The sequence below is a fragment of the Moschus berezovskii genome, chromosome 14 (genome assembly GCF_049115385.1).
Source record: "Moschus berezovskii isolate FMDL1 chromosome 14, NW_MosBer_1.0, whole genome shotgun sequence".
NCBI classification, from domain to species: domain Eukaryota; kingdom Metazoa; phylum Chordata; class Mammalia; order Artiodactyla; family Moschidae; genus Moschus; species Moschus berezovskii.
Window position 1 is genome coordinate 85,922,379 of NC_142473.1, and position 23,747 is coordinate 85,946,125.

At 54.3% G+C, this 23,747-nt stretch overlaps 2 protein-coding genes across 4 annotated transcripts in view; both read right to left on the bottom strand.

Moving 5' to 3' along the window:
• Window positions 1–19,620, bottom strand: part of LOC129554852 (proteoglycan 3-like) — a 49,585-nt gene extending 29,965 nt beyond the window's left edge. The window contains exons 1-3 of one of the 3 annotated variants that reach the window (XM_088843338.1): window positions 19,484–19,544; window positions 12,852–12,928; window positions 11,736–11,857 (exon numbers count right to left, since the gene is read on the bottom strand). In XM_088843338.1, coding sequence (XP_088699464.1) covers window positions 11,736–11,857; window positions 12,852–12,928; window positions 19,484–19,538 — 254 coding nt within the window. In that variant the 5' untranslated portion in view covers window positions 19,539–19,544. Of the gene's footprint in view, window positions 1–11,735; window positions 11,858–12,851; window positions 12,929–18,265; window positions 18,421–19,483 lie in introns of those variants that run through there. The other 2 variants (XM_088843340.1, XM_088843339.1) reach the window with 2 other exon arrangements.
• On the bottom strand, window positions 1,862–6,463 carry SLC43A3 (solute carrier family 43 member 3). Its single transcript, XM_088843341.1, is given in 3 exon segments — window positions 1,862–3,317; window positions 3,759–3,882; window positions 4,639–6,463. Coding segments are annotated over 3 exon segments (513 nt in total). The 5' UTR covers window positions 4,926–6,463; the 3' UTR covers window positions 1,862–3,215.
• Window positions 19,621–23,747: the final 4,127 nt, after the last annotated feature.

Sequence of the window (23,747 nt, forward strand, 5' to 3'; positions counted from 1 at the left end):
GTGGCGAGCTCGCTTCTTTGTTGGAAAGAGTGGGTGATTGCATTGAGGAGGAACTCACAGAAGGGTTTCGAGGATGATAAGAATGCACTCAGCTTGACAAGTGGTGCAACTCAGTACACGGAAAACCAATGCGCTGTGCACGTTAGACAGGTGGACTGTATGGTATATGCATTCTATCCCAATAAAGTTGCTACTAAAAAACTCAGGTGCCTGGATCTCTCAGGAAGTGCAGAGAACACCTCTATCCAGACTCTGGGGTGATTTCTGGGGAAGATGAGTCAGTGAGAAGCAGCTCATGTGCCCAGCCCTAAGAGTTCTCATTTCCCTTCTGTGAAAGTCGCTCAGTCGTGTCCGGCTCTTTGCGACTATACAGTCCATGGAATTCTCCAGCCCAGAATACTGGAGTGGGTAGCCATTCCCTTCTCCAGGGGATCTTCCCAACCCAGGGATCAAACCCAGGTCTCCCGCATTGGAGGAGGATTCTTTACCAGCTGAGCCACCAGGGAAGCCTCTATGGGTTTGCCTCTTCTGGATGTCTCATTTCTGAATGGAATCATGCTACATTCATGGTCTGTCTTCTTTCACTTCGCATGTTTTCAAGGTTCATGCGTGTGGTCGCATGTATCAATACCTCACTCCTCTGTATCACCAAGCAAGAGTCCACCGTGTGGTCATACCATTTTATTAATTCGTTCACCAGTTGGTGGACATGAGGCAATCTTTTTAACATTTAATACATTGACTGTAATGATAGCTTTGATCCATTAGGTACCCACCGTGTCTAGGCACCTCACCTAACTTCTAACCCAGTCCAGAAAGGCAGGCCTATTCCCCAGTCACACCGATAAATAACTGAGAGGTGGAGGAGCGGTCCATCCAAGGCCACACCGGCGATAGCCGGGATGCCGAGAGGGTTGGCTGGGCTCCCGGTCCACTGCTGCCCACCCCACCACAGCCCGCGCGCCCTGCTCTGTCCCTCGGCAACGCCGAAGCCAGGACAAGACTCCACTCATGCAGTGATCAGTCTTCCAACAGGCAGTAACTGGCGCTGTGAACCAGCAAGCAGGCGCTAGTCCCTGAGCCGAGGGTGAGACCCAGAGGCTGCCTCCCGGGCCTTTCTGTCCAAATGGGAAAAGGGGCCACGAGAGGAGATGGGGGCCAGTCTCCAGGAAGGGTATGACCAAGGCCCGGGAACTCAGGGCTGCTGAAAGCGCGGAAAGGCTTTCAGAGACGGTGCTTCGAGCTGGACCCCAGTGGACCCGGCAGAGTCCCCAGCAGAGGCGGGCTTGGCAGGAGGAGCGGGAAGGCTCACAGAGGCTAGAGCACTCACCTGGGCCCGCGGGAGTGAGCTGGGCCCGGAGGCAGGAGAGGAGCAGTGCGGGGAGCACTCACCTGGGCCCGCGGGAGTGAGCTGGGCCCCGGAGGCAGGAGAGGAGCAGTGCGGGGAGCTGGAACCGCGTTGCTGACCGACCGTCTGCACTGCCAGGCTGGAATCTGGGCTTCACCCCATGGGCCACAGGGAGCCACCAAAAGCTTTTGAGCAAGACAGCCGGATGAAAGCATCTATCAGCAATCATGCCATCTGCACACCCAGGCCCGGCCCTGGAAAATTAGCCCTTGGCAACTCAAAGAGTTGGCTTCAGACCCTCAGGCACCTCTCTCGACTCCCCAGCGCCTAGCACAGATCCCGCAGCAGCTCAGTAATCACGGGCTGACTGAAGGCAGGAGCCCATCCTTAGTCCTCTCCCGGCTAAGAGGAGTAAAACCCCAGGCGTGTTCCAGATTTCCTCCCATCTCGCCTAGCCCACCCCTCACCCCCTCTCCCTTAATGACCCACCTCCTCTCCAGTCTGAGTAAAACGAACGCTCCAGGGTGCCCAGCACACGCCAGGCAGTGGAAACCACCTCCAATTCTCACAGCGCCCTCCAGGGTGGAAAGGACTCACCCTAGTCAGCAGTTAAGGACCTCAGGGGCCTGCCCAGCTGCTGCGAGGGGAACTGAGACTTGGGTCAGACCTTCCGATTCCAGCTGGGGGGGGTTGGGGGGCACGTGTTGCAGCAGGGGTGGGGGCAGGGTGGAGAGCAAGAGGAGGCAAGGCAGAAGATTCCTGCGGGGTCCCCAGCCCAGGCCTTAGGACCAGGTGGTTGGACCCCAATCTCAGGGCTCCTGCCCCACCCCAGGTCCAGCTGCCACGCCTGGGGCTGCGGTCAGATGCCCCTGGGCCAGGTGTGGGGTGGGAACACACAGGCACGCACACACACACACCACCATGGCCCCAAAGCCTAGGAGCAGCAGTTGTCTTAGACAGAAAGGCTTTATTTCTTTTAATAAAATGATTTAGGACATAATTCAATATGTTATAAAAACCATTCCCCAGAGGACGTTTTTATATCCTACCTGAAGTAAATAATCATCTCCCTTCTTAAAGAGGAAAATCTCCCTGAAAGGCTTCGTCAGAGATCCTTGGGTCCAGCAGGCCAGGTGGCTCTCGTGGCTCTGAGGGTGGCCGGGCTGACGCTGTTCTGAAAATCTTCCATTGGGCTGGCCCAAAAGTTCGTTCGGGTTATCCCCGCCCCTTCCTCCTGCCCCCCGTAACATCTTACGAAAAACTCAAATGAACTCTCGGGCCAACCCAATGGAACACGAATGCCAGAGGGAAGGCCGACTCCAAACCCCCTCTCCTTTCACAGATGGGAAACCGGTGCTCCGAGAGGAGAAGGGTCTGCTCAAGGTCGCTCGGCATCAGCGGCAGACCTGGGACCCCTGCCCCAACCTGCCTGCCTCTCTCACCCCGGGCTCATCCTCTGGGCCGCTGGGCGCAAGCTGGGTGCCACTGACGAACGCTGGGTGGCAAAGCCTCAGCCTTCACCAGGAAGCGTACCCGGCGCACAGGGTCAGGCAGGCTCAGGCTTCAGGGACAGAGAGACCCGGAGAAGAGGAGACACAGCTCACCATCCCGTCACCCGCCTCGGGCCAAGCGTCTGCCAGGGCCAGCTGCTCCCGCCTCTGACACTGAGAGCCTCTCTGCGCCTTTGCTCCTGTCTTGCGAATAAGCAGTCTTGGCAGGCAGGTGAGTACGGCTTTTTGTCTTACGGAAAGAATAATGGCTACTTAATACAAGCAGCCTGGGTGGGCCAAGTCTTCCTGGGTGTGGGGTCCTCCGAGGGGGAGAAAGATGACACATCCTTGGGGAGGCAAACGGGGGGCCTTCTGATCTAGGTGACCTCAGGGGGCTTTTCCTTCCACTGGCACTCCCGGTCCACCAGGAAGGGGTGGATGAACGTCAGGAGAGCCAGTAGCACCAGCATCAAGTTCACCTGCAGGGTGGGGGGCAGTGAGGCCAAGTCCACCACCGGGAAGGGCCAGAATCCCGCCAGGCTTCTCCTCTGCTTCACACTCAGACCTGACGGTGCCCTCTGGGATGGACTCCGGGTAACTTTTCATTCCATCCCCCAGGGCAGGGCAAGGAGGAACTCTGTGCCCATTTCACAGGTGGAAAAACTGAGGCCTGCAGTGTCCCCAGTGACCTGGGAGGCCATCCACATTAACCCTTTGGCTCCGGGGATCCTCGGCACATGGTAGGGTTCTCCCACGACTCCCGTTGGAAAAGCAAGACCCAGGACGTAGCCATGTGCAGAAACATTCTCGCGGGAACCACACCCAGGCCACCCCGGCCAGGCCAGGGGCAACCCCTGCTGGAGACTGACCGAGTCGCCCCACCTGAGTCTAAGGCCAGGGTCCCCACCACCCAGACTCACGTATAACGGGTCATCCTGGAGGCGGCCTTTGATGAGGGTGAAGAGAGGGAACTGTAGCAGAGATACAACGGCCGACAGGGCCATCACGAGTCCAAACAGCTTCCCGAAGTGCTCCAAGGGGAACCTGGGTGAGGGCGGGCAAAGGAGGTTCTGGCAGGCTCTGGGGACCCTCACTCCACAGAGGGGCCTGGCTCTGGTGGGTCTTGGTCAGCCCCCTGCTCCCGGTCCCCTAGTCTAAGCCAGCTGTCACTTACCCACACCCACAGGGCACCCCCTTCACCTCTGCTCAGGCTTTCAAGCCACAGAGCACAGATACAGCCCCGCGCTCGACCCGGGGGAAAAAGCAGGGCCCCAGACACAGGCTGGGCCCCAGGTGGCCTCAGGAAAAAGACACAGATACATCCACATATGCTAAACGGTGCGTGCACCAGCAGAAGAAGCAAGAACAATGACTTTCCTGGTGGTCCAGTGAGTTAAGACGCTGCACTTCCCATGTAAGGGCTGTGGGCTCGATCCCTGGTCAGGGAACTAAGATCTCACAAGCAGTGCGGTAGGGCCAGGAAAGTATCAAAAAAAAGAAGAAGAAGAAGAAGAAAGAAGAGTGCCACAAGGAAAGAAAAAGGTTTCTTTCTGTCCTTCCCTGGGAGAGCTACAACAGAAGTGGGCTTTGGAGGGTGAATAGGAGTTTGCCAGGCAGATCACAGAGGCAGTGGGGAGCAGACATGAGCGCGTTCATGGACGTGAAGGCTCTGCCCCTCCCACAGCCTCCAGTGCGCCTCCCCTGACCACGTCTGGGTCTCCTCTCCCGACTTCTCTGCCCCCAGCACACCTCCCTCTGCCCCAGGGGGATCCCCCATCAGGGAGCGCACATCAAGCCCACTTAGGCGTGAGGAAGGCCGCGTTGCACCCGTAGAGGAAGGAGCAGCTGACCACTTGCAGGATGAAGGTGGCATACTACAGGGGGAGCACCAGCATGGAGGCGCAGACAGCAAAGCCCAGGCACAGTGGGGATGTCAGGGCCAGCGAAGACACCATCGAGCGCAGGGCAGCGGCCTTGGCCGGGGCCCCTGGACCGAAAGGGAGACAGGAGGCTGACGGCACGCCCACAGGGCAGGGGGCTACGCTGACCTTCTCTCCACACGCCCCATCTCCAATCCACCAGTCCATGCGGATAACTCACTTCCTAAATATTCGGAGGAGACTCTTGAGAGTCCCTTGGACTGCAAGGAGATCCAACAGTCCATCCTAAAGGAAATCAGTTCTAAATATTCATTGGAAGGACTGATGCGGAAGCTGAAACTCCAATACTTTGGCCACCTGATACGAAGAACTGACTCATTGGAAAAGACTCTGATGCTGGGAAAGATTGAAGGCAGGAGAAGGGGACGACAGAGGGTGAGATGGTTGGATGGCATCAGTGACTCAGTGGACATGAGTTTGGGTGGACTCTGGGAGTTGGTGATGGACACGGAGGCCTGGCGTGCTGCAGTTCATGGGGTCACACAGAGTCGGATGCAACTGAGCGACTGAACTGAACTGAACCAAAACATCATTCAAACATGTACCCATGCCTCCATCCCCAGCGACTCATCCTAATCACAGACCAGCATCAGCCACTCACAGATGATCACAACCCACAGCCAAATACTCCGGGCAGGACCATGGGTTCCAGAGGTCCTCCAGGAGCGGAGGCGTCCAGACCAGCAGCAGGAGGGGAGTGACTGTGGCGGAACATAAAAGAAGGAGGCAGCAGACAAAGGCAGCGGGGCTCGCCTGGGGGCTCAGCGGTAAAGAAGCTGCCTGCCATTGCAAGGGACACAGGCTCGATCCCCACGTCAGGAAGACCCCCTGGAGGAGGAACTGGCAACCCACTGCAGTGCTCTTGCCTGGGAAACCCCATGGACAGAGGAGCCTGGGGGGCTGCAGTCCACCGGGTCGCAAAGAGTCGGACACGACTGAGCGACTCAACAGTGACAGTAACAGGAGGCTGGGCCCCGCTGCGGGCGGCCCCGGGACAGAGCCGCACAGAGCCAACTGCCAGGCAGGAGCCTGCAGGCCGCTGCCTTTCCTCTCAGAAAGAGGAACTGTGTACGCAAACAGAGTCTGTCTTTAAGGAGAGAAAAAAAAATCAAAGCAATTACCAAATGAGGGCAGGAAGGGAAGACAGGGGACCAAGGAGAAAACAAACGCGGTGGCTGTATCCCGTTTCCGAGCTGTGGCTTTGGAATAATGTCAACGTTTGATACAAAAATGTTCTTAAAAATTTAATCAGAGTAATAGGAAGAAAACAAGCAAAGCCATCCCCCACCCCCCAAAAAAGAAAAAAAAAATCCAACGAGATGAAACCAACGAACACAACTTTTTATATCAAATTGCTGACTCTTAAAATACCGTAACTTTGACTGACAGCTCCTAGGGGATATATCTTCAGAATGAGCATGGGAGAAAGGAAGGCGCACCAGCATTCGGCACTGGCACTGCTGTTGTTAACAGTACTGACCCCGTCTGCAGGCCAGGAAGCAGCAGTCAGAACTGGACGTGGGACAGACTGGTTCCAAACAGGAAAAGGAGTGCGTCAAGGCTGTATATCGTCACCCTGCTTATTTAACTTACATGCAGAGTACATCATGAGGAACGCTGGGCTGGAAGAAGCACAAGCTGGAATCAAGATTGCCGGGAGAAATATCAATAACCTCAGACATGCAGATGACACCACCCTTATAAGGGCAGAAAGTGAAGAGGAACTCAAAAGCCTCTTGATGAAAGTGAAAGAGGAGAGTGAAAAGTTGGCTTAAAGCTCAACATTCAGAAAACGAAGATCATGGCATCTGGTCCCATCACTTCATGGGAAATAGATGGAGAAACAGTGGAAACAGTGTCAGACTATTTTTGGGGGCTCCAAAATCACTGCGGATGCTGGTTGCAGCCATGAAATTAAAAGACGCTTACTCCTTGGAAGGAAAGTTATGACCAACCTTGATAATATATTAAAAAGCAGAGACATTAGTTTGCCAACCAAGGTCCGTCTAGTCAAGGCTATGGTTTTTCCAGTGGTCATGTATGGATGTGAGAGTTGGACTGTGGAGAAAGCTGATCGCCGAAGAATTGATGCTTTTGAACTGTGGTGTTGGAGAAGACTCTTGAGAGTCCCTTGGACTGCAAGGAGATCCAACCAGTCCATTCTAAAGGAGATCAGTCCTGGGTGTTCATTGGAAGGACTGATGCTAAAGCTGAAACTGCAATACTTTGGCCACCTCATGCGACGGGTTGACTCACTGGAAAAGACTCTGATGCTGGCAGGGATTGGGGGCAGCAGTAGAAGGGGATGACAGAGAATGAGATGGCTGGATGGCATCACCGACTCGATGGACATGAGTTTGAGTGAACTCTGGGAGTTGGTGATGCACAGGGAGGCCTGGCGTGCTGTGATTCATGGGGTCACAAAGAGTCGGACACGACTGAGCGACTGAACTGAACTGAACTGATCCTGCTAAACCAGTAATTATGCATAAAATATATATTTTAAAAACTATATATAGAATATATATATGTGTGTGTATATATAGTATACAGTATATGTATATATAGTATATATGTATAGTATTTTAGGAACCATGATTTTCAGAAGAAAAGAGAAACAAATGCAAAAATCAAGTAAAATTTGAACTAAAATATCAGTATTAGGTATTCATGATCTATTTTCTTTTCATCCAAAAAATTAGGTATACCTTACCTCTGAGGACTAAAAGCAATGAGAGCCCAGAAGAATTAGAAATCCCAGCATCCAGACTGCTGTCGTTAAACACTGTTTCTCATTCAAAGGGACCCAGGACTATTTGAACGGATGGCTGGTTTCAGGTCTGGGCCAGGAAACACCCGGTGAAAGGGACCCGAGCACTCTCCAAAACTGACTTTCTGTAAAGGACACAGGACTGGCCACGCTCCCAGGGGTCACGGATGAGGGAGTCTGAGCCTCGAGAAGGATCATCACAGAGATGGACTAAAGCACGTCAGACATACTGAAAACAAGATTTCAAGAGAGCATGAGTGGCCACCCCGGGAGCTGCTTAGACACCAACCCACTTTCCTGAAACTAGTAAAGAAGAGGGAAAAGCGTTCACTGCAGATTCACATCTGACTCTTTTGCGACCCCATGGACTGTAGCCCGCCAGGCTCCTGTGTCCATCAGATTCTCCCGGCAAGAATGCTGGAGTGGGCTGCCATTCCCTTTCTCCAGGGGATCTTCCCGACCCAGGGATCGAATCTGGGTCTCCAACACTGCAGGTAGATTCTTCACCATTTGAGCCACCATAGAGGCTCAAACAGAGGAAAAAATATGCATTTATTTCAGGGCAAACAAAATAGTTAATAAAGTTGGTCTTTCCAGAGAAAGTTTTAGCTATGAAAAGCAGAAGGAAAAGATAGTAACAGAAATTCTGTTTTGCAACCCTAATAAAATAATCGTCTAGGCATCGAGCAACAGTAGCTGCAGGGCCTGCAGCTGATGACAAACCGTTACAACGGGCGGATCAGACTGACAAGGTCTGAGCGCACAGATCAATGCTAACATCATAAGAACAAGGCAACGGGTACCCAGGGTCTGCGGATGAGAGCTCGGAGGAAGCCCACGGCTCCACCTCTCAAGTGATTCTCGCCGAAAGATACTAAACTGAGTCTCCAATCTGCCTGTTTTCAGACAGAGCCCAGTCAAAAGAACGTTTTAAAATGACATGAAAAGGATGCCAAATGCAAAATGTGGGGAACCTGACAGGACAAATAACCCAGTCCCGTCAGTAAAGCGGAAAAGCGGTGGGGGTACCGAGACTTACTACCCACGCTGTGGCCCGCATGGGCCCGAATGTGAACAAGCCGGCGACACACGCAGGTGAGGCCGCCCGCGAAATCCGCACTGGACGGCTCGAGTGAAGCCGGGCCCTGAGAAGCCATCGGAGGCGGCCTCGGCGCCACGACGACATTCCTCCCGGGGCGCTCGCTGAAACAAAAGAGGCCTTATTTGTGGGCACTACAAACTGAAGTGTTTACAAATAAAATGGTCTGATGCCTGAGGTTTGCTTTACAGGCAGCTCGGAGAAGCGGGGCAGGGGCAGATGAAACTCTAGGGGTACTGGCCGCCCCTGGGGTCCAGCGGTTAGGGCTCAGCACGCTCCCTGCCGTGGACAGGGTCCAGCCCCCTGCTTGGGGAACCCAGACCCCACAGGCTGTGCGGCTTGAGGCCAAAACAACAAAACGAACAGGCCGCCCTGTTACCTGAAGAGGTAATGCCACAACTGTATCACGGACAGCCACACCACATGCCAGGCAAAGCGCTGGGGGAAGGCGTGGCTCCAGAAGGAGCCGGGTGCCTGCTGCTGTCCCGGGGTCTCGGATGAGGGGGGAAGGAGATTCGGGCAAGAGTTACCATTAAACTGGGGGGGAACTGGGTGCACAGGCCTTACCAGGAGACCCGGAGCTCTGCGCTCACCCGCTCTTGCCCCCCACACTCTCCGAGGGCAACACCCCCAGCTCCACACCACATCCTGGCCCCATCGCCGCGGGGCACGGCTCCCCCACGCTCTGCTGGCCGCTATCCGACCGTTCACAGCTGGGGCGCTGATCGCACTACCAGCCTTCCCGATCGTCTCAGGCAGGATGAGGAAGAGACAGGCAAGGACAGGAGAAAGAGGAGAGTGCGGGACGGCGGGGGACAGCGAGGATTTCAGCGGCTCCGTACCCTCCGCCTCTTTCAGGACAGCATCTGAGTCTCCCACGGAAACTTCCCCGCCCTGATCCTCACGGTCCGGGTGAGCCTGTGGACAGAGCGCTCTGCGCCTCACCCCAGGCTGCCCAATGGGATCGTTCTCCTCGAGGGGCGGGCTGCGAGGATTTGACCCTGGGGTCCCCAGGGGTATCCTGCTCCGGCTCCTCCTGGATGCGGCCTGGCAAGCTCACGCCTCCCTTCCCTCGGTGAACTCCACAGGGTCTTATTCTTGTTTCTACCTCAGCCAGCAGTGCTCTGGGACGTGTGTCACGCAGGACCCAAAACAGACAGATGAGACAAAGGCGAGGCGAGATGGAGACGGGTCAGCGAGAGAGGGCTGGCCCGCGGGGCCTGCAGATGCTGGACAGATAAGGCACACCTAGGAGCGGGCGGGCAAGGGCAGGCAAATGATGGGAGACTGAACTCGCGAGCAGGGGTGCGGTGCGATGGGAAAGGAGCCGCGGACGGAAAGGAGAGATGAAATGGAACTGCTTGCCCCTCTCTGGGCCCCCTGCAGGCTGAGGGGGTCGGGAAGCTCCTACAGGTCTCTTGACCACCTGACCTGGCAAAGCTCTGGAGGTGAGGAACCCCGCTGGCCTCAGGGGAAGGCCAGGTTCTTGGGGGGGAAATGGGTTAACCAGCAGGCTTCACCTTTCTTCGGGGAAAGGAACTCCTTTGACTGCAGCTCCAGCTTTTTGGACTCAGCTGCCTTCTTGTCTTCCTCTCGGGGGCTGTCCCCCGGAGCAGAGACTGGAAACAGAAGCTCTGTCAGCCCAAGCCAAGGGCTGGGAGCTGAGCCTGACGCGCCCGCGGGATGCGGGGAAGGGAAACGGGCCCTCTCACTGCATACTGGAATCACCTTTTCGCAGCCCCAGCGCCTGCATACAGGCCCAGACCAGCTGAGTCAGAAGGTCTGGGCGTGGAAGGTAGGCTCCCGTTACCTTTTTTAGAAACATCTCCAGGTAATCCCAGCAATTCTAATCTGCAGCCACATACGGGAGTGACGGAAGGGTGGGAAAGGTAGAATAGGCGTGGGTTCGAATCCCAGTCCCGCCTCTTCCTGGCTGTGGCAACGCGGCTCAGACCTAACTCTTCTGAGCCTTGCTGTTCTCATCTGGAAGATGGAGATACAGATATGCATCCAAGGACTTCCGTGAAATGAGACCAGAGAGCACGCCGGGCCGCCAGACAGTGAGCGGGCCTCCGACAAACGTCCCCGCCGCCACTGCTGGTACTGAGCAGACGCAGAGATGGCCCCGTTTCTTCACCTGCTCTCTTCTCTACTCCTTGCAAAGGAACTCGGAGGCTCTGTTTTCCCAACCCCTGAATCTGGGCAGGCCTTGTGAGCTGCTTCAACCAAGACGACCCATCGAAAGTGATGCGCCGGGCCTCCCTCAGGGCTCAGCGGTGGAGAATCTGTCTGCCGATGCAGGAGCCACGGGTTCAACCCCAGATCCGGGAGGATCCCACGTGCCGCCGAGCAACTAAGCACAGACGCCACAGCTATGGAGCCTGGGAGCCGCAGCTCTGAGCCCTCGGGCAGCCGTTACGGAAGCCTGTGCGCCCGAGACTCTGCTCCACAAGCCACGGCAGTGAGAAGCCAGCTCTCCGCAACCAGAGAAGAGCCCGTGCAGCAACAGAGACCCAGCACGGCCAGAAACAAACAGTAATACATAAATCTATTAAAAATAAACGAGTAAGCAGTGTGCCAATTCCAGCCTTTAACCGGAAGAAACCTTGTGCGTCTCCGCACACTCCTGGAACCCTGAAACCACTATGTGAAGAAGCACAAGCTAGCCTGCTGGAGGTTGTGAGCCTCGTGACCAGACATCCTCACCGCCCAGACATCCTCGCCGCCCAGACAAGCAGGCCAATCCCCTGTGAGTAAGGCCATCCTAGGCCAGCCAGCCCCCGGCCAGCCCTCCACATGGTCACAGGCATGAGCAGTCCTGTCAAGAGCATCCAAGTAGCTCCCTGATCAGTAGAACTAGCCAGCTACCCCTAGACTTGGGAAGATAATAAACGCCTAATGTTTTAAGCCCTATGTTTTGGGATCATTCGTTACACAGCAGTAGCTAACTGATACATCCTACGTCTAGTCCTCTTCTCCAGAGACAGGTTTCCTCTGCCCTGCTGTAACCATGTCCGTCCCAAACCCTCTTCCCACTCCAGGTCAGAGGAGGGGCTCTGGCCACACCGTCCCTAGCTCACAGTCTTACCCGCAGCGGTAGTCGGGCGGCAGCGGGCAGGGGATGTGCCCCCGGGGCATCAGGAGGAGAGTGTGCCCGACAAAGATGAAGATGAAGGAGGCCTTGACGGTGACGCCCTGTTCATAAAGGAGCTGCAGGAAAAAGAGGGGAAAGGTCAGTGCAACGGTCACGTTCACACCAGCATTCCTCACGACGTCCAAAAGGTGGACGCAAACCAACGGCCCCTCGAGGATGAACGGAGGAACAACGGCGGCACGCATGCAGTGGAACAGGAGTCACTCTGAAAAGGAAGGAGATTCTGACGCTGAGACAGACTTTGAACTTTGAGGATATGAGGCCAAATGAAACAATGCGTCACACAAAGAAAAAAATAGTATGTGATTCTACTTAGGAGGTACCTGCAGTAGCCAAAATCACAGAAACAGAAATTGTAATGGTGGCTGTCAGGGTCTAGTGGGGGGTGGATGGGGTGGTGGGGAGTTACTGCTTGACGGACAGCTTCAGCTTCACAGGGCTGAGAAGAGTCCTAGAGGTGGGTGCTGGTGATGGTCGTACAACATGAATGAACTCAGTGCTACTGAACTGCACATTTAAACACGGTGAAAGTGGCAAAGTTCATGTTGTCATAAACTGCAGAATGTATCATACAAAAAGTCCAGGTAAGAATCCGGGGCTGAAACTTATTTCTAAGAATGAGTCTTGGTCCAGGCTCTCACATTCTATGCTGGAAGCTGATTATGGCTGCCTGGCACCACCCCAAGGCCCAGCCAGCAGCAGGGGCGATAAACACAGGCTACCGCCACCCTCTACCTTGATGATGGGGAAGACAGCCAAGGAGGAGTCAAACATGCTGTTGTACATGGTGATGATGGTCGAGCGGTGTTTGCCAAACAGGTTCCTCATCTGGACAGCACAGGACCAGCCCGAGTCACTTACTCGCCCGTGAGACACTTCCCGTGCAACCAGCAAGTGTCAGGCCCTCGTACGCAGACCCCCCTCCACCCCAAGAGCTGCAACTCCGGCCGGGGCCCACCCCATCAGAGGCCACCGAAGCAGAGGGGGCGTGCGTCTCCCCCACCTGCCCCAAGGTCCTGCCAGGCACCCTCGGGCAGGGTGGGCTCGTACCTGCAGGTTGGTGATCAGGAACAGGATGCCCCCCATGGCGAGCATGGGCATGGCCAGGAAGAGCAGTACAGTTGAGTCTGCAAGATCCAAGACAGAGGCGGGGTGACGCCAGCCGGCAACCCAAAGACGGAGCCCCGCACCCTGGGGCTCCCCCCTGTTCCCTGCAAGCCTGCGCTCAAGGCCCTGATTCTGGGCAGCCCTTCCAGCACCCTCCAAGGGTCTCAGAGGACCATCAAGGCTCCTTCACGTGCTCCTGCAAAGGGACCCTCCTCCCTATCAAAGATGACCCTTGGTCGATGGCAGGCTGGATGTCTACAGAGAGAGGCAGGACTCGACCCGCTGCCCGCTTCCTTCACTAAATCACGTGCAACCCCTTTCATCCTGACACTGCAGGCCGAGCTGGATTCTGAATCTGTGACTCAGTCATCTCATCTGATAAATGGGAACAACAGTCCCTGCTCTTCTGCCTTCCTAAGGCACTGTAAGATTTGAGTGAGAAAATGCACGTGAACTGCATTTCCTCTGTTCATGAGTCTTCGAGCATTTCCTTTGCGGTAGGTGTTTGCCTGGCATTAGAAATGGATGAATAAAAAGAATTTCTTGCCCTTGAAAAGACCGACATGCAAAAAAAAAAAAAAATCATTCCAATGGCTCTGGCACATGTTGGACAAGAAGAGCAGAACTAAGAAACAGCTAAGCACCAAGGACTGGAGCTGGCGTTTAGTCGCTCAGTCGTGTCTGACTTGTTGCGGCTCCATGGACCGTAGCCCACCAGGCTCCTCCGTCCATGGGATTCTCCAGGTAAGAAGACTGGAGTGGGTTGCCACTTCCTCCTCCAGGGCATATTCCCGACCCAGGGATTGAACCCATGTCTCCTGCACTGACAGCACCCTTTGTAAATTAATCTTCCAGGTCACTGCCTTCTTTCTGTACACCTTCATGATCTGGGCCATAGGCCATGCCTGTCTTATTTGCTAGATTTTTTTCTTTTTACTGTGACTCACTATCCAAAAGGAATCTATTATTTTTGAAGGAAACTTTATACTTGGAGTTGCCTGGTGGCCTTGTGGTTAGGATGCCAACTTTCATTGCCATGGCCAGGGTTCAATCCCTGGTTAGGGGACTGAGATCCCACAGTGAAGTAGCAAGGGAGCCAAAAAAAAAAGGGAAACTTTACATTACTGCTGCTGCTGCTTCTGCTAAGTCGCTTCAGTCGTGTCCGACTCTGTGTGACCCCATAGACGGAAGCCCACCAGGCTCCCCCGTCCCTGGGATTCTCCAGGCAAGAACACTGGAGTGGGTTGCCATTTCCTTCTCCAATGTGTGAAAGTGAAAAGTGAAAGTGAAGTCGCTCAGTCGTGTCCGACCCTTAGCGACCCCACGGACTGCAGCCTACCAGACTCCTCCATCCATGGGATTTTCACATTACTAGCGTCAATGCCTGGTGGGCTGCCGTCGATGGGGTCGCATGGAGTCGGACACGACTGAAGTGACTTAGCAGCAGCAGCAGCAGCGTCAATGAAAAGTAACTGGTGTTGCTTGTTGTGAATGCGTGTGTGTGTTAGTCACTCAGTCCTGTCCGACTCTTTGCAACCCTATGGACTGTAGCCCGCCAGGCTCCTCTGTCCATGGGATTCTGCAGGCAAGAATACTGGAGTGGGTTGCCATTTCCTTCTCCAGGGGATCTTCCCAACCCAGGGATTGAACCCAGGTCTCCTGCATTGCAGGCATTTGCTTTACAGTCTGAGCCACTAGGGAAGCCCCAACTATAAAAATAATTACAATGAAAACAGTGTCAATAAATTGTAACTGAATGCAGTTGCACTTGGAATGTTCAAAGCCTGCTTTCTGCTCTGGCCAGTGTTAAAATCACCCCAGCACTGGGCGATTTCCTGAGTGACATCAGAGGCCTGGATGAGAAATGAAAACAGTAACGTTTCCACCAGGTGATGCAGCCTTAACAGAGCATCTGTGTGCTTCCTAATAATATTCTCCAAAGCAACTATTATTCTAGTAACTACTGTTCCCTACCTCGAGACAGACTGCAAACTTGCTCATTTTAGAGCATTCACACTCCTTACCATTCAATTTCTGTCTCTGGAAAAGGTGCCTCCCCAAGTGCCCTGAAGGTTGGCTGAGATTCCTTTCAAAAATAGCATCACTGTGGTCTCAACACTTTTTCCAAAATCAAAAAGCCCCATTTTCTGGGGGAAGGGCAAACTGTGGCTCCAGTGATTCACAGATGGGAGTCAAAACGTAGCCAGCCATTACCTCCACACTCGGCCACTTGAAAGTCACGTTCAGGCTTTTAGGGACGAAGCCGGGCTGATGAGCAGAGTGCGTTTTAAATAACTGGCTTGAGGTGCCAGGCTCCCTCCTGAGGTCTGCCCAGACAGAAGCCGCAGTCAGCCGGTGTTCACTGAACACCAGTGCAGACCACTAGCATCGGGCAGGCGCCACTCACAGCAGAGTGAGGTGCTCTTACCTGCTAAGCCCAAAGCTGAGCCCCACGACCTGACTCCGGGGAGAAGACCAAAAGGCATCTGTTGACCTCTGCAGTGAGACGCTGCTATCAAGAGCACAGCCAGGGGTCCCAGCCCCAATCCTCACTAATTTGCTCTGTGGCCTTTTCGAAGTCTTTGCAAGGGGGTCTCTGACCTCAGTTTTCTCCCCCACACTTTCCCCACTTTATTCCCCAAGAAGAAAGTGGGGAATAAACCAGAGTGTCATTGAATGGTGACTCAGATGGTAAAGACTCTGCCTGCAATGCAAAAGACCTGGGTTCGATCCCTGTGTTGGGAAGATCCTCTGGAGGAGCGCATGGCAATCCACTCGTGTTCTTGCCTGGAGAATCCCATGGACAGAGGAGCCTGGGGGGCTACAGTCCATGGGGTCTCAGAGATTCGGACGCAACTGAGCAACTACGCACAGCACAGCACGCACACTGGGCTTTGCTTCTCACACTCAAGGCCGGAGACGAGGGAAAGGGCAAAGCCAGGACAGGAAAGAGGAGGGGGCAGGAGACTGGAGTCCAAGGACACAGAGACGGTCACCCAAGGGCTCAGAGAGCCGCGGCCCAGCCGGCCGCCCGCCAGTCCCTCAGACAGCTGAACGCCCCGGGCCTCCAGGGAGACGCCCGCGCTGGGTCCTAATCACGCCCCGCAGGCCGCCGCTTATCTCAGAGGCTGGCCAGCTCAGCGGCACCCCTGTGAGCCAGCGCGGCCCTCCTTCTCCTAAACCACTCAGCCTGCGCAGGGAGGGAACCTGAGAGGGAACCTGGAGTCCCCGCCGCCAAAGACACCCCGGGGCGCCGTCCTGCCAAACTTCTGGGAAGTGACGGGGTCGGGGGAGGCCAGGAGGAAGGCGGTGAGGAGCCACTTGGGTGTGATGGAGACACGGAGTCCCCTGCACCAAGGCAGAGACAGTTCCATTTTTCTCTGTGGCCACGCCACACGGGATGTTGGTTCCCCACCCACAGATCGAACCTGCGCCCCTGCAGTGGGAGCTCCAGTCTCATGAGTGTCAGCGGCAACTCTAGGCTTTGCTGATTTCACAAGCCCTGCCCCAGGCCAGCCCCGCCCCAGGAAGCAGGCCTGGCCTTCTGCCCAGTTCAGCACGACCTGACCAACGGCCCAGTTTCACACGCACCAGAGGAAGGAGGGGAAGCAAGGGAAGCAGGGGCTGAGGGAGCAGGGGAGGCCGAGATAGGGTGCCCACACGCGGGCATGGTCCTGGCAGCGCTGCTGGAGCAAAGGTGCCCAGCTGCCTGGCCCGGGGCTCCCTGCAAACAACGCCGCTGCCCGAAGTCCTCTTGCCCAGCCCTGGCCCGGTGCCCCTGGGACCTACATGGCAATGAGGCGGGCCATGGTGGTCTTGAAACGGTTGAAGATGTAGCCCGTGGGGAAGGTCATGAAGTTGTTCATGAAGGAGGCCAGGGTGAAGATGAGTGAGTGTCAGGAGCTGGCATGAGAGACCCCGCCCACGACAAGGTCTTGGCTCGAGGAGCTGGCACCCAAGGCCGTCCAGACCTCCGGGGATTTCTCGGGGCCGCCCCGTCATCTACTCCCGGGCCTCCGTCTTTTCTTCTTCTGATGCTTGGTAGTCCTCTGTGCTTTCTAAGAATTCTTCTGACTCCTGCTCAAAAATCCCCCTTGAAAGCTTTGCAGGCAGCAATACAGTCCCTGGGGGTACATGAGTCCCTATAAACAGGCCAGGGATGAGGAAAATATCTTTACACAGAACATCCTACCCCTTCTGGCCCTGTTGGGGTTATAAATGTCAATTTAGAATTTGGAATGGTCACGACTGCACAAGGCGCCCCTGGCATAAAACTAAGTCTGCTAACAATAGGCCTAAACACTCCACAAGCAAAAGTAAATACAGAGCCCTTCGCGAGTTTAGAAGGGCCCCTTAGGGTGAGATCTGGAGGGAGCCCATGAGACCCTTGGCCCTCAGGGTCACACACCAGTGCTCGCTGCTATGTCTCCCCGCCCCCTGTCTGTGTGTGCCTGGGTTACACTAGAAGTCAACACAGAGATGAAGGTAGATAACAGAATAAGTAAGCATATAGCACTAGTGTGGAAAATCGTCTCTGCAGGTGTTTGGGGGTGGAGCCCAAACCCAGATACCATGCTACCTAGGGAGCCACAAAGTCTGCCCGGGACTGAGGCTCCCAAGATGAGGCTTGTTTATAACTTTCACAGCTGACTAATCGCTACACAATAAAGTCGTTTTTCATGCCTTGTGGCCTTGATGTTATAAGAGCCCATCCAAATTGGTACGATCTTATCAAGACATTCCCCTCTCTTTAAAATTTTTGGTTTTGGGGTTTTTAAGCACTGATGTGAAGAAAATAAGGCAGCCTTGATTCTGCACTCAACCAAGACTCAAGTCGCTTTGTTTTCTTCCTTTTCTCGCCGACGCCGCTCATCCGGAGGATACCCCTGGACTCTGCTGGGGCTGGACCCTGGCAAGTAAGAACTGCTCGTCCCGGGCCCTGCAGTCTGGAGGAGAGACGGGCCCATCTCAGGAGTCCAGGTGGACAGGCCAACCCCCTGGCCCGTCCCAGCCTTCCCGGCAGGCGGGCATCCGGCCTGGCCCCAGGCCAGGGCAACCTCTTTCATCTCGGACAGCCCGCCGGGGGGGAAAGTTACCCCTTGGATAAGCTGAGCCGTGACAGCCTCTAATCAGCCCTTGGGAGCGGGCACCTCCCTTCCCAGGCACCTCTTAGGTCCAGGTTGAGGGTGGGGGAGGCTGACGCCTTTTTCTCACCAGAGAAAGCCTGGCCTGGGTGGAGGTGGCACGCTGGGGGGTGGCGCGCGGGGGGGTGGCGCAGGGGGGTGGCGCCTGGAGTCCTGTCAGGCCTTCTTCCCACCACCTGGGAACCAGACTCAGAGAAGGTCCTGCTCCCTTACCATCCAGCCTGGTGGCATAGCCCACTGATCCGGCATCCGGTTCACACAGCTCCTCAAAGTAACGCTGCTCTTTGAACACAAAGAGGACGCCCGCGAAGCCGAGGCACTCCAGGAGCCCTGTCACCAGCGTGGCCACACGGAAGGACAGGCTGTGGCCCTGCATGGCGCCAGGGGGAGCCGATGCCGCGATCCCACTGGTGGCCTCCAGGCTGACCCAGCCTGGCATCTAAGCTCTTGGAAAATTCCTAGGGTCCGGGTGGCTCTCTGGTTTCTGGCTGGTTCAGGCTTGAGCAACAGTCATTCACAGGGCTTCTCTGGATCCTGTGAAGTGAGGCGGAGGCTGCTTGGCCCACAGGGTGCTGTGGGCAAGGTAGGGCGGACCAGGGGTTCTTTGTGGGACAGAGGTCAACTGCTAGACACAGTTACAAAGCTTCTCCACCCCACAGCTGGCAACAGCTGGGGAGGCTGGAGCTGAGCCCCAGTTTCAGAGCCGCGGCCACTAAGGAACAGAATCAGTTCTGGGCCAGGCACAGAGGCTGGGGGACCCCGCAGAGTCCTCCCTAGGCCTGCTGGTAACTTGGTTAAGTGGGTGTTTTCCTATCTTCAGGTCACGGACAAAAGCGCTGGGAATTTTGTCAGTTTCCCTAGGTCACGTGGGCTGATGAAGTCACGCTGCCGGCAGGGCTAATGGCAAACACATCCTCCAAGCCCCCCGCTCCAAGACCCCCCGCGATCCAAGGCTGGGACCCCCAAAACCTCCACCCCCACCCCCCGCGCCCCTCTTCCCATCACCATCCGCCGGGGAAGCACCCGGGAGCCGCTCCCCACCCCACCTCGCTGCCCGCGGCCCCCCGGCACGTGGTCAGCCGCCCTCGGGACAGGGGCGCCCGGAGGCTCGCGCAGCCCCGGAGCGCGCCGCCCCCGGCTCCGGCCCCGGCCCCGCGTCGCCGGCCCCGCGCCCCCGGCTCCGGCCCCGCGCCCCCGCGCCCTCCATCGCTTGCTTCCGCCCCGGCCCTCGCAGTCTCTCCGCCTCTTTGACCACGCCTTCCCTTCCTGCCCGCGTCTGAGCCCGGCGGCGTCTGTTTTCCTTTCTGATCCTCTTCCCCGCTCCCAGCTGCCCGTGACCGACATAGTTTTAATGCTGTTGCGCACACGGGCAGCACCCCCACCCCGCCCCACGGAAAACGATCACAAACTCACAGCGCACGGAGGGCTTACCCGCAGACAGACGGACACACACACACACGCGGGCACAGGTTACATTCCTTCCCATTTGCCCACCAGCTCGCTCCTTTCTCCTGAGTTTATGCTCCTCGCGCCGTCAGCAAATCCCAGCGGAGTCAGAGAACCGAAAACAAGAACTAGAAAGTTCAGACCAAAAAAAAAAAGTGCCGGGTGTGTCACTTATTTCAGGAATTGTTGCCTCCCATCGCGGTGTTTGCCTGCGTGCTCAGTTCAGTCGCTCAGTCGTGTCTGACTCTTTGCGACCCCGTGGACGCAGGATGCCAGGCCTCCCTGTCCATCGCCAACTCCCGGAGTTTGCTCAAACTCATGTCCATCGAGTAGGTGATGCCATCCAACCATCTCATCCTCGGTCGTCCCCTTCTGCCCTCAATCTTTCCCAGCGTCAGGGTCTTTTACAAGGACTCAGTTCTTTGCATCAGGTGGCCAAAGTATCAGAGCTTCAGCATCAGTCCTTCCAATGAATATTCAGGACTGATTTCCATTAGCATAATTCTTCGGTGCTCAGTTTTTTTTCTAGTCCAACTCTCGCATCCAAACATGACTACTGGAAAAACCATAGCCTTGACTAGACAGAAAGATAGCAGAAGCAGAAGCTATTAAGAAGAGGTGCAAGAATACACAGACGAACTATACAAAAAAGATCTTCATGACCCAGATAATCACAATGGTGTGATCACTCACCTAGAGCCAGACATCCTAGGATTCGAACTCAAGTGGGCCTTAGGAAGCATCACTATGAACAAAGCTAGTGGAGGTGATGGAATTCCACTTGAGCTTTTTCAAATCCTAAAAGATGATGCTGTGAAAGTGCTGCACTCAATATGCCAGCAAATTTGGAAAACTCAGCAGTGGCCACTGGACTGAAAAAGCTCAGTTTTCATTCCAATCCCAAAGAAAGGGAATGCCAAAGAATGCTCAAACTACCACACAATTGCACTCATCTCACACGCTAGTAAAGTCATGCTCAAAATTCTCCAAGCCAGGCTTTAACAGTACGTGAGCCGTGAACTTCCAGATGTTCAAGCTGGATTTTAAAAAGGCAAAGGAACCAGAGATCAAATTGCCAACATCCACTATTCATTGAATATTCATCGAATCCATCCAATATTCATCGAAAATCCAAGAGAGTTCCAGAAAAACATCTGCTTTATTGACTACACCAAAGTCTTTAACTGTGTGGATCACAACAAGCTGTGGAAAATTCTTAAAAAGATGGGAATACCAGACCACCTGACCTGCCTCTTGAGAAATCTGTATGCGGATCAGGAAGCAGCAGTTAGAACTGGACATGGAACAACAGACTGGTTCCAAATCGGAAAAGGAGTACGTCAAGGCTGTATATTGTCACCCTGCTTATTTAACTTATATGCAGAGTACATCATGAGAAATGATGGACTGGAAGAAGCACAAGTTGGAATCAAGATTGCTGGAAGAAATATCAAAAACCTCCGATTGCACATGATATCGCCCTTATGGCAGAAAGTGAAGAAGAACTAAAGAGCCTCTATGAAAGTGAAAGAGGAGAGTGAAAAAGTTGGCTTAAGACTCAACATCAGAAAACAAAGATCATGGCATCTGGTCCAATCACTTCATGGCAAATAGATGGGGAAACAGTGGAAACAGTGAAAGACTTTATTTTCTTAGGCTCCAAAATCACTACAGATGGTAACTGCAGCCATGAAATTAAAAGATGTTTGCTCCTTGGAAGAAAAGTTATGACCAACCTAGACAGCATATTAAAAAGCAGAGACATTACTTTACCAACAAAGGTCTGTCTAGTTAAAGCTAAGGTTTTTCCAGTAGTCTTGTATGGATGTGAGAGTTGGACTGTGAAGAAAGCTGAGCACCAAAGAATTGATGCTTTTGAACTGTGGTGTTGGAGAAGACTCTTGAGAGTCCCTTGGACTGCAGGGAGATCCAACCAGCCCATCCTAAAGGAAATCAGTCCTGAATATTCATTGAAACGATTGATGCTGAAGCTGAAACTCCAATACTTTGGTCACCTGATTCAAAGAACCGACTCACTGGAAAAGACTCTGATGCTGGGAAAGATTGAAGGCTGGAGGCAAAGGGGACGACAGAGGATGAGATGGTTGGATGGCATCACCAACTTGATGGACACGAGTCTGAGTAAACTCCAGGAGTTGGTGGTGGACAGGGAGGCCTGCCGTGCTGCAAAGAGTCAGACACAACTCAGCGACTGAACTGACTGACTAGGCAGACCTTTGTTCGCAAAGTAATGTCTCTGCTTTTCAATATGCTGTCCAAGGTGCTCAGTCATGTCCGATTCTCTTCCACGCTATGGACGGTAACCCACTAGGCACCCCTTTCCCCTTCCCAATCTATTGGACTGTAGATTCTCCAGGCAAGAATGCTGAGTGGGTTGTCATTTCCTTCCAGCACCTGCAGCCAACTAGACAGTTCTCTCGAAGGGGATTCAGAATGAAGGAAAACAGGATACTGGCCCTAGATAGTTAGCATCTTATCTAGGAATAACTTCAAGAAGCGGAGATTCTTGCCTGGTCCCCTACTTGTCTGCTTTTGTGATTGGCGGTTATCTTTTCATGTATGACAATATGGAGTGGGTTTTCTTTCTTTTTTTTGGGGGGGGGGGTCAGGTGTCTGTGTTTTTCTCCAGTAAAAACTCCTGGATATCCTGCCTCCTCCCTTAGCTCTTTGGAACAGTTCCTCGGAGCTCTCTGAGAGGCTGTGTCCCAGGCTGTCTCCTCAGAAAGATCCCTGAATGAAATTCGCCACTTTTTGTTGTTTTCTTTTTTTCTTTTCAGCGACCACCATCCGGAGAGGTGCTCTGCGTTTCCACCGCCCGGGACCCCTTTGATGACTTCCTGCCACACCCCCAGCCCAGGTTCTGAAAGAGTCAACCCACCAGACCTTGCTGATTAAGTATTCATTCACTGCTCCATTTTTTATTAATCAAAGACGTATATAATTGCCCGCCGGAGCTTGTGATCAGCAGGAGAGAGCCGGCTAACCCAGCTGCCCTGCTCCCATTCCTGCCCAGAGCAAGTGAGCTGTTGGCTTCCGCTGCGACCATTTCCTGTTCCCTGTGGAGAACGCTGAACTCTGGGAGAGAGCTTCTGCATATCCAAGGCACTCTACAAGCCCCACGCCCAGCCTCCTGGGCTCCTCCTGGGGCTCAGGGACTCAAGCTATTCCAAGCACACCCTTCCTTTTAATGAGGAAAAATTAAAAGATTAGGAGGATAGTTGAAAGTCTGAACCAGGGAATATTTTCAGGTCACTACCCAAACAGAAAGGATAAAGTGTAACCAGCCAAGCACAGGGCAGTGGTGGCTTTGATCCTAAACGCAGGTACTCACGAGTTACATGAATTATAGAGCCCCGAGCCAGCCCTTTGGGGATTCCCTGGTGGCACTAATGATAACCTGCCTGTTAATGCAGGAGACAGGAGACGCTGGTTCTATTCTTAGGTCAGGAAGATCCCCTGGAGAAGGGCATGGCAACCCACTCCAGTATCCTTGCTGGAGAATCCCATGGACAGAGGAGCCTGATGGGTTACAGCCCATGGGGTCACACCTGCAAGCCAGCCCTTTGGAAGTCCCACCTGTGAGATGGAGCCTGTAACACCTTAAATTAAGGTCCTAATCATGTCGCGAAAGAAACAGGAGATGGGTTGATGAAGGTGTACAGCCAGGTGGTAGCTGGACTGTCCACCACAGTACTGGGGTCTCCAGGGCCCGCAGAAGCAGCCTTGGGAGGGGACTTCAGAAGAACTTGCCTTGTCTTGTCACTCTTAACACTCCCAGGCTTCACGCTGGCACATGGGACGTCAGTCCCTTGCCTCACTGACTCAGTGGACATGAGTTCAAGCAAAGCCCCGGAGACAGTGGGGGACAGGGAAGTCTGGCGCGCTGCAGCCCTTGGGGTTGCAAAGAGTCAGACATGACTTTTCAACACAGTGGGACATTGAAGAAAGCAAGTCTTTTCTAAAAAAAAAAAAAATTGATTGATGGGCAGAAAACAAAGAAAGAAAATATAGCAGCTCAGGTAACCAGGACGTAAGATGCAAGATTTTCCATTTGACGGCAAGATACAAAGACACTGAAATTAATTCAAGCCCTTTCTCCTGTTCTGACTTACATGTTGGTCTCCGGAGGACCTGAGGGATCAGCAAGTGGGGAAGCAGCGAGGGAGGGAACACAATCAAAGCGGAGGGAGGGAGAGATTTTAGGATGTAAATCCGGGGCCGGAGCTGG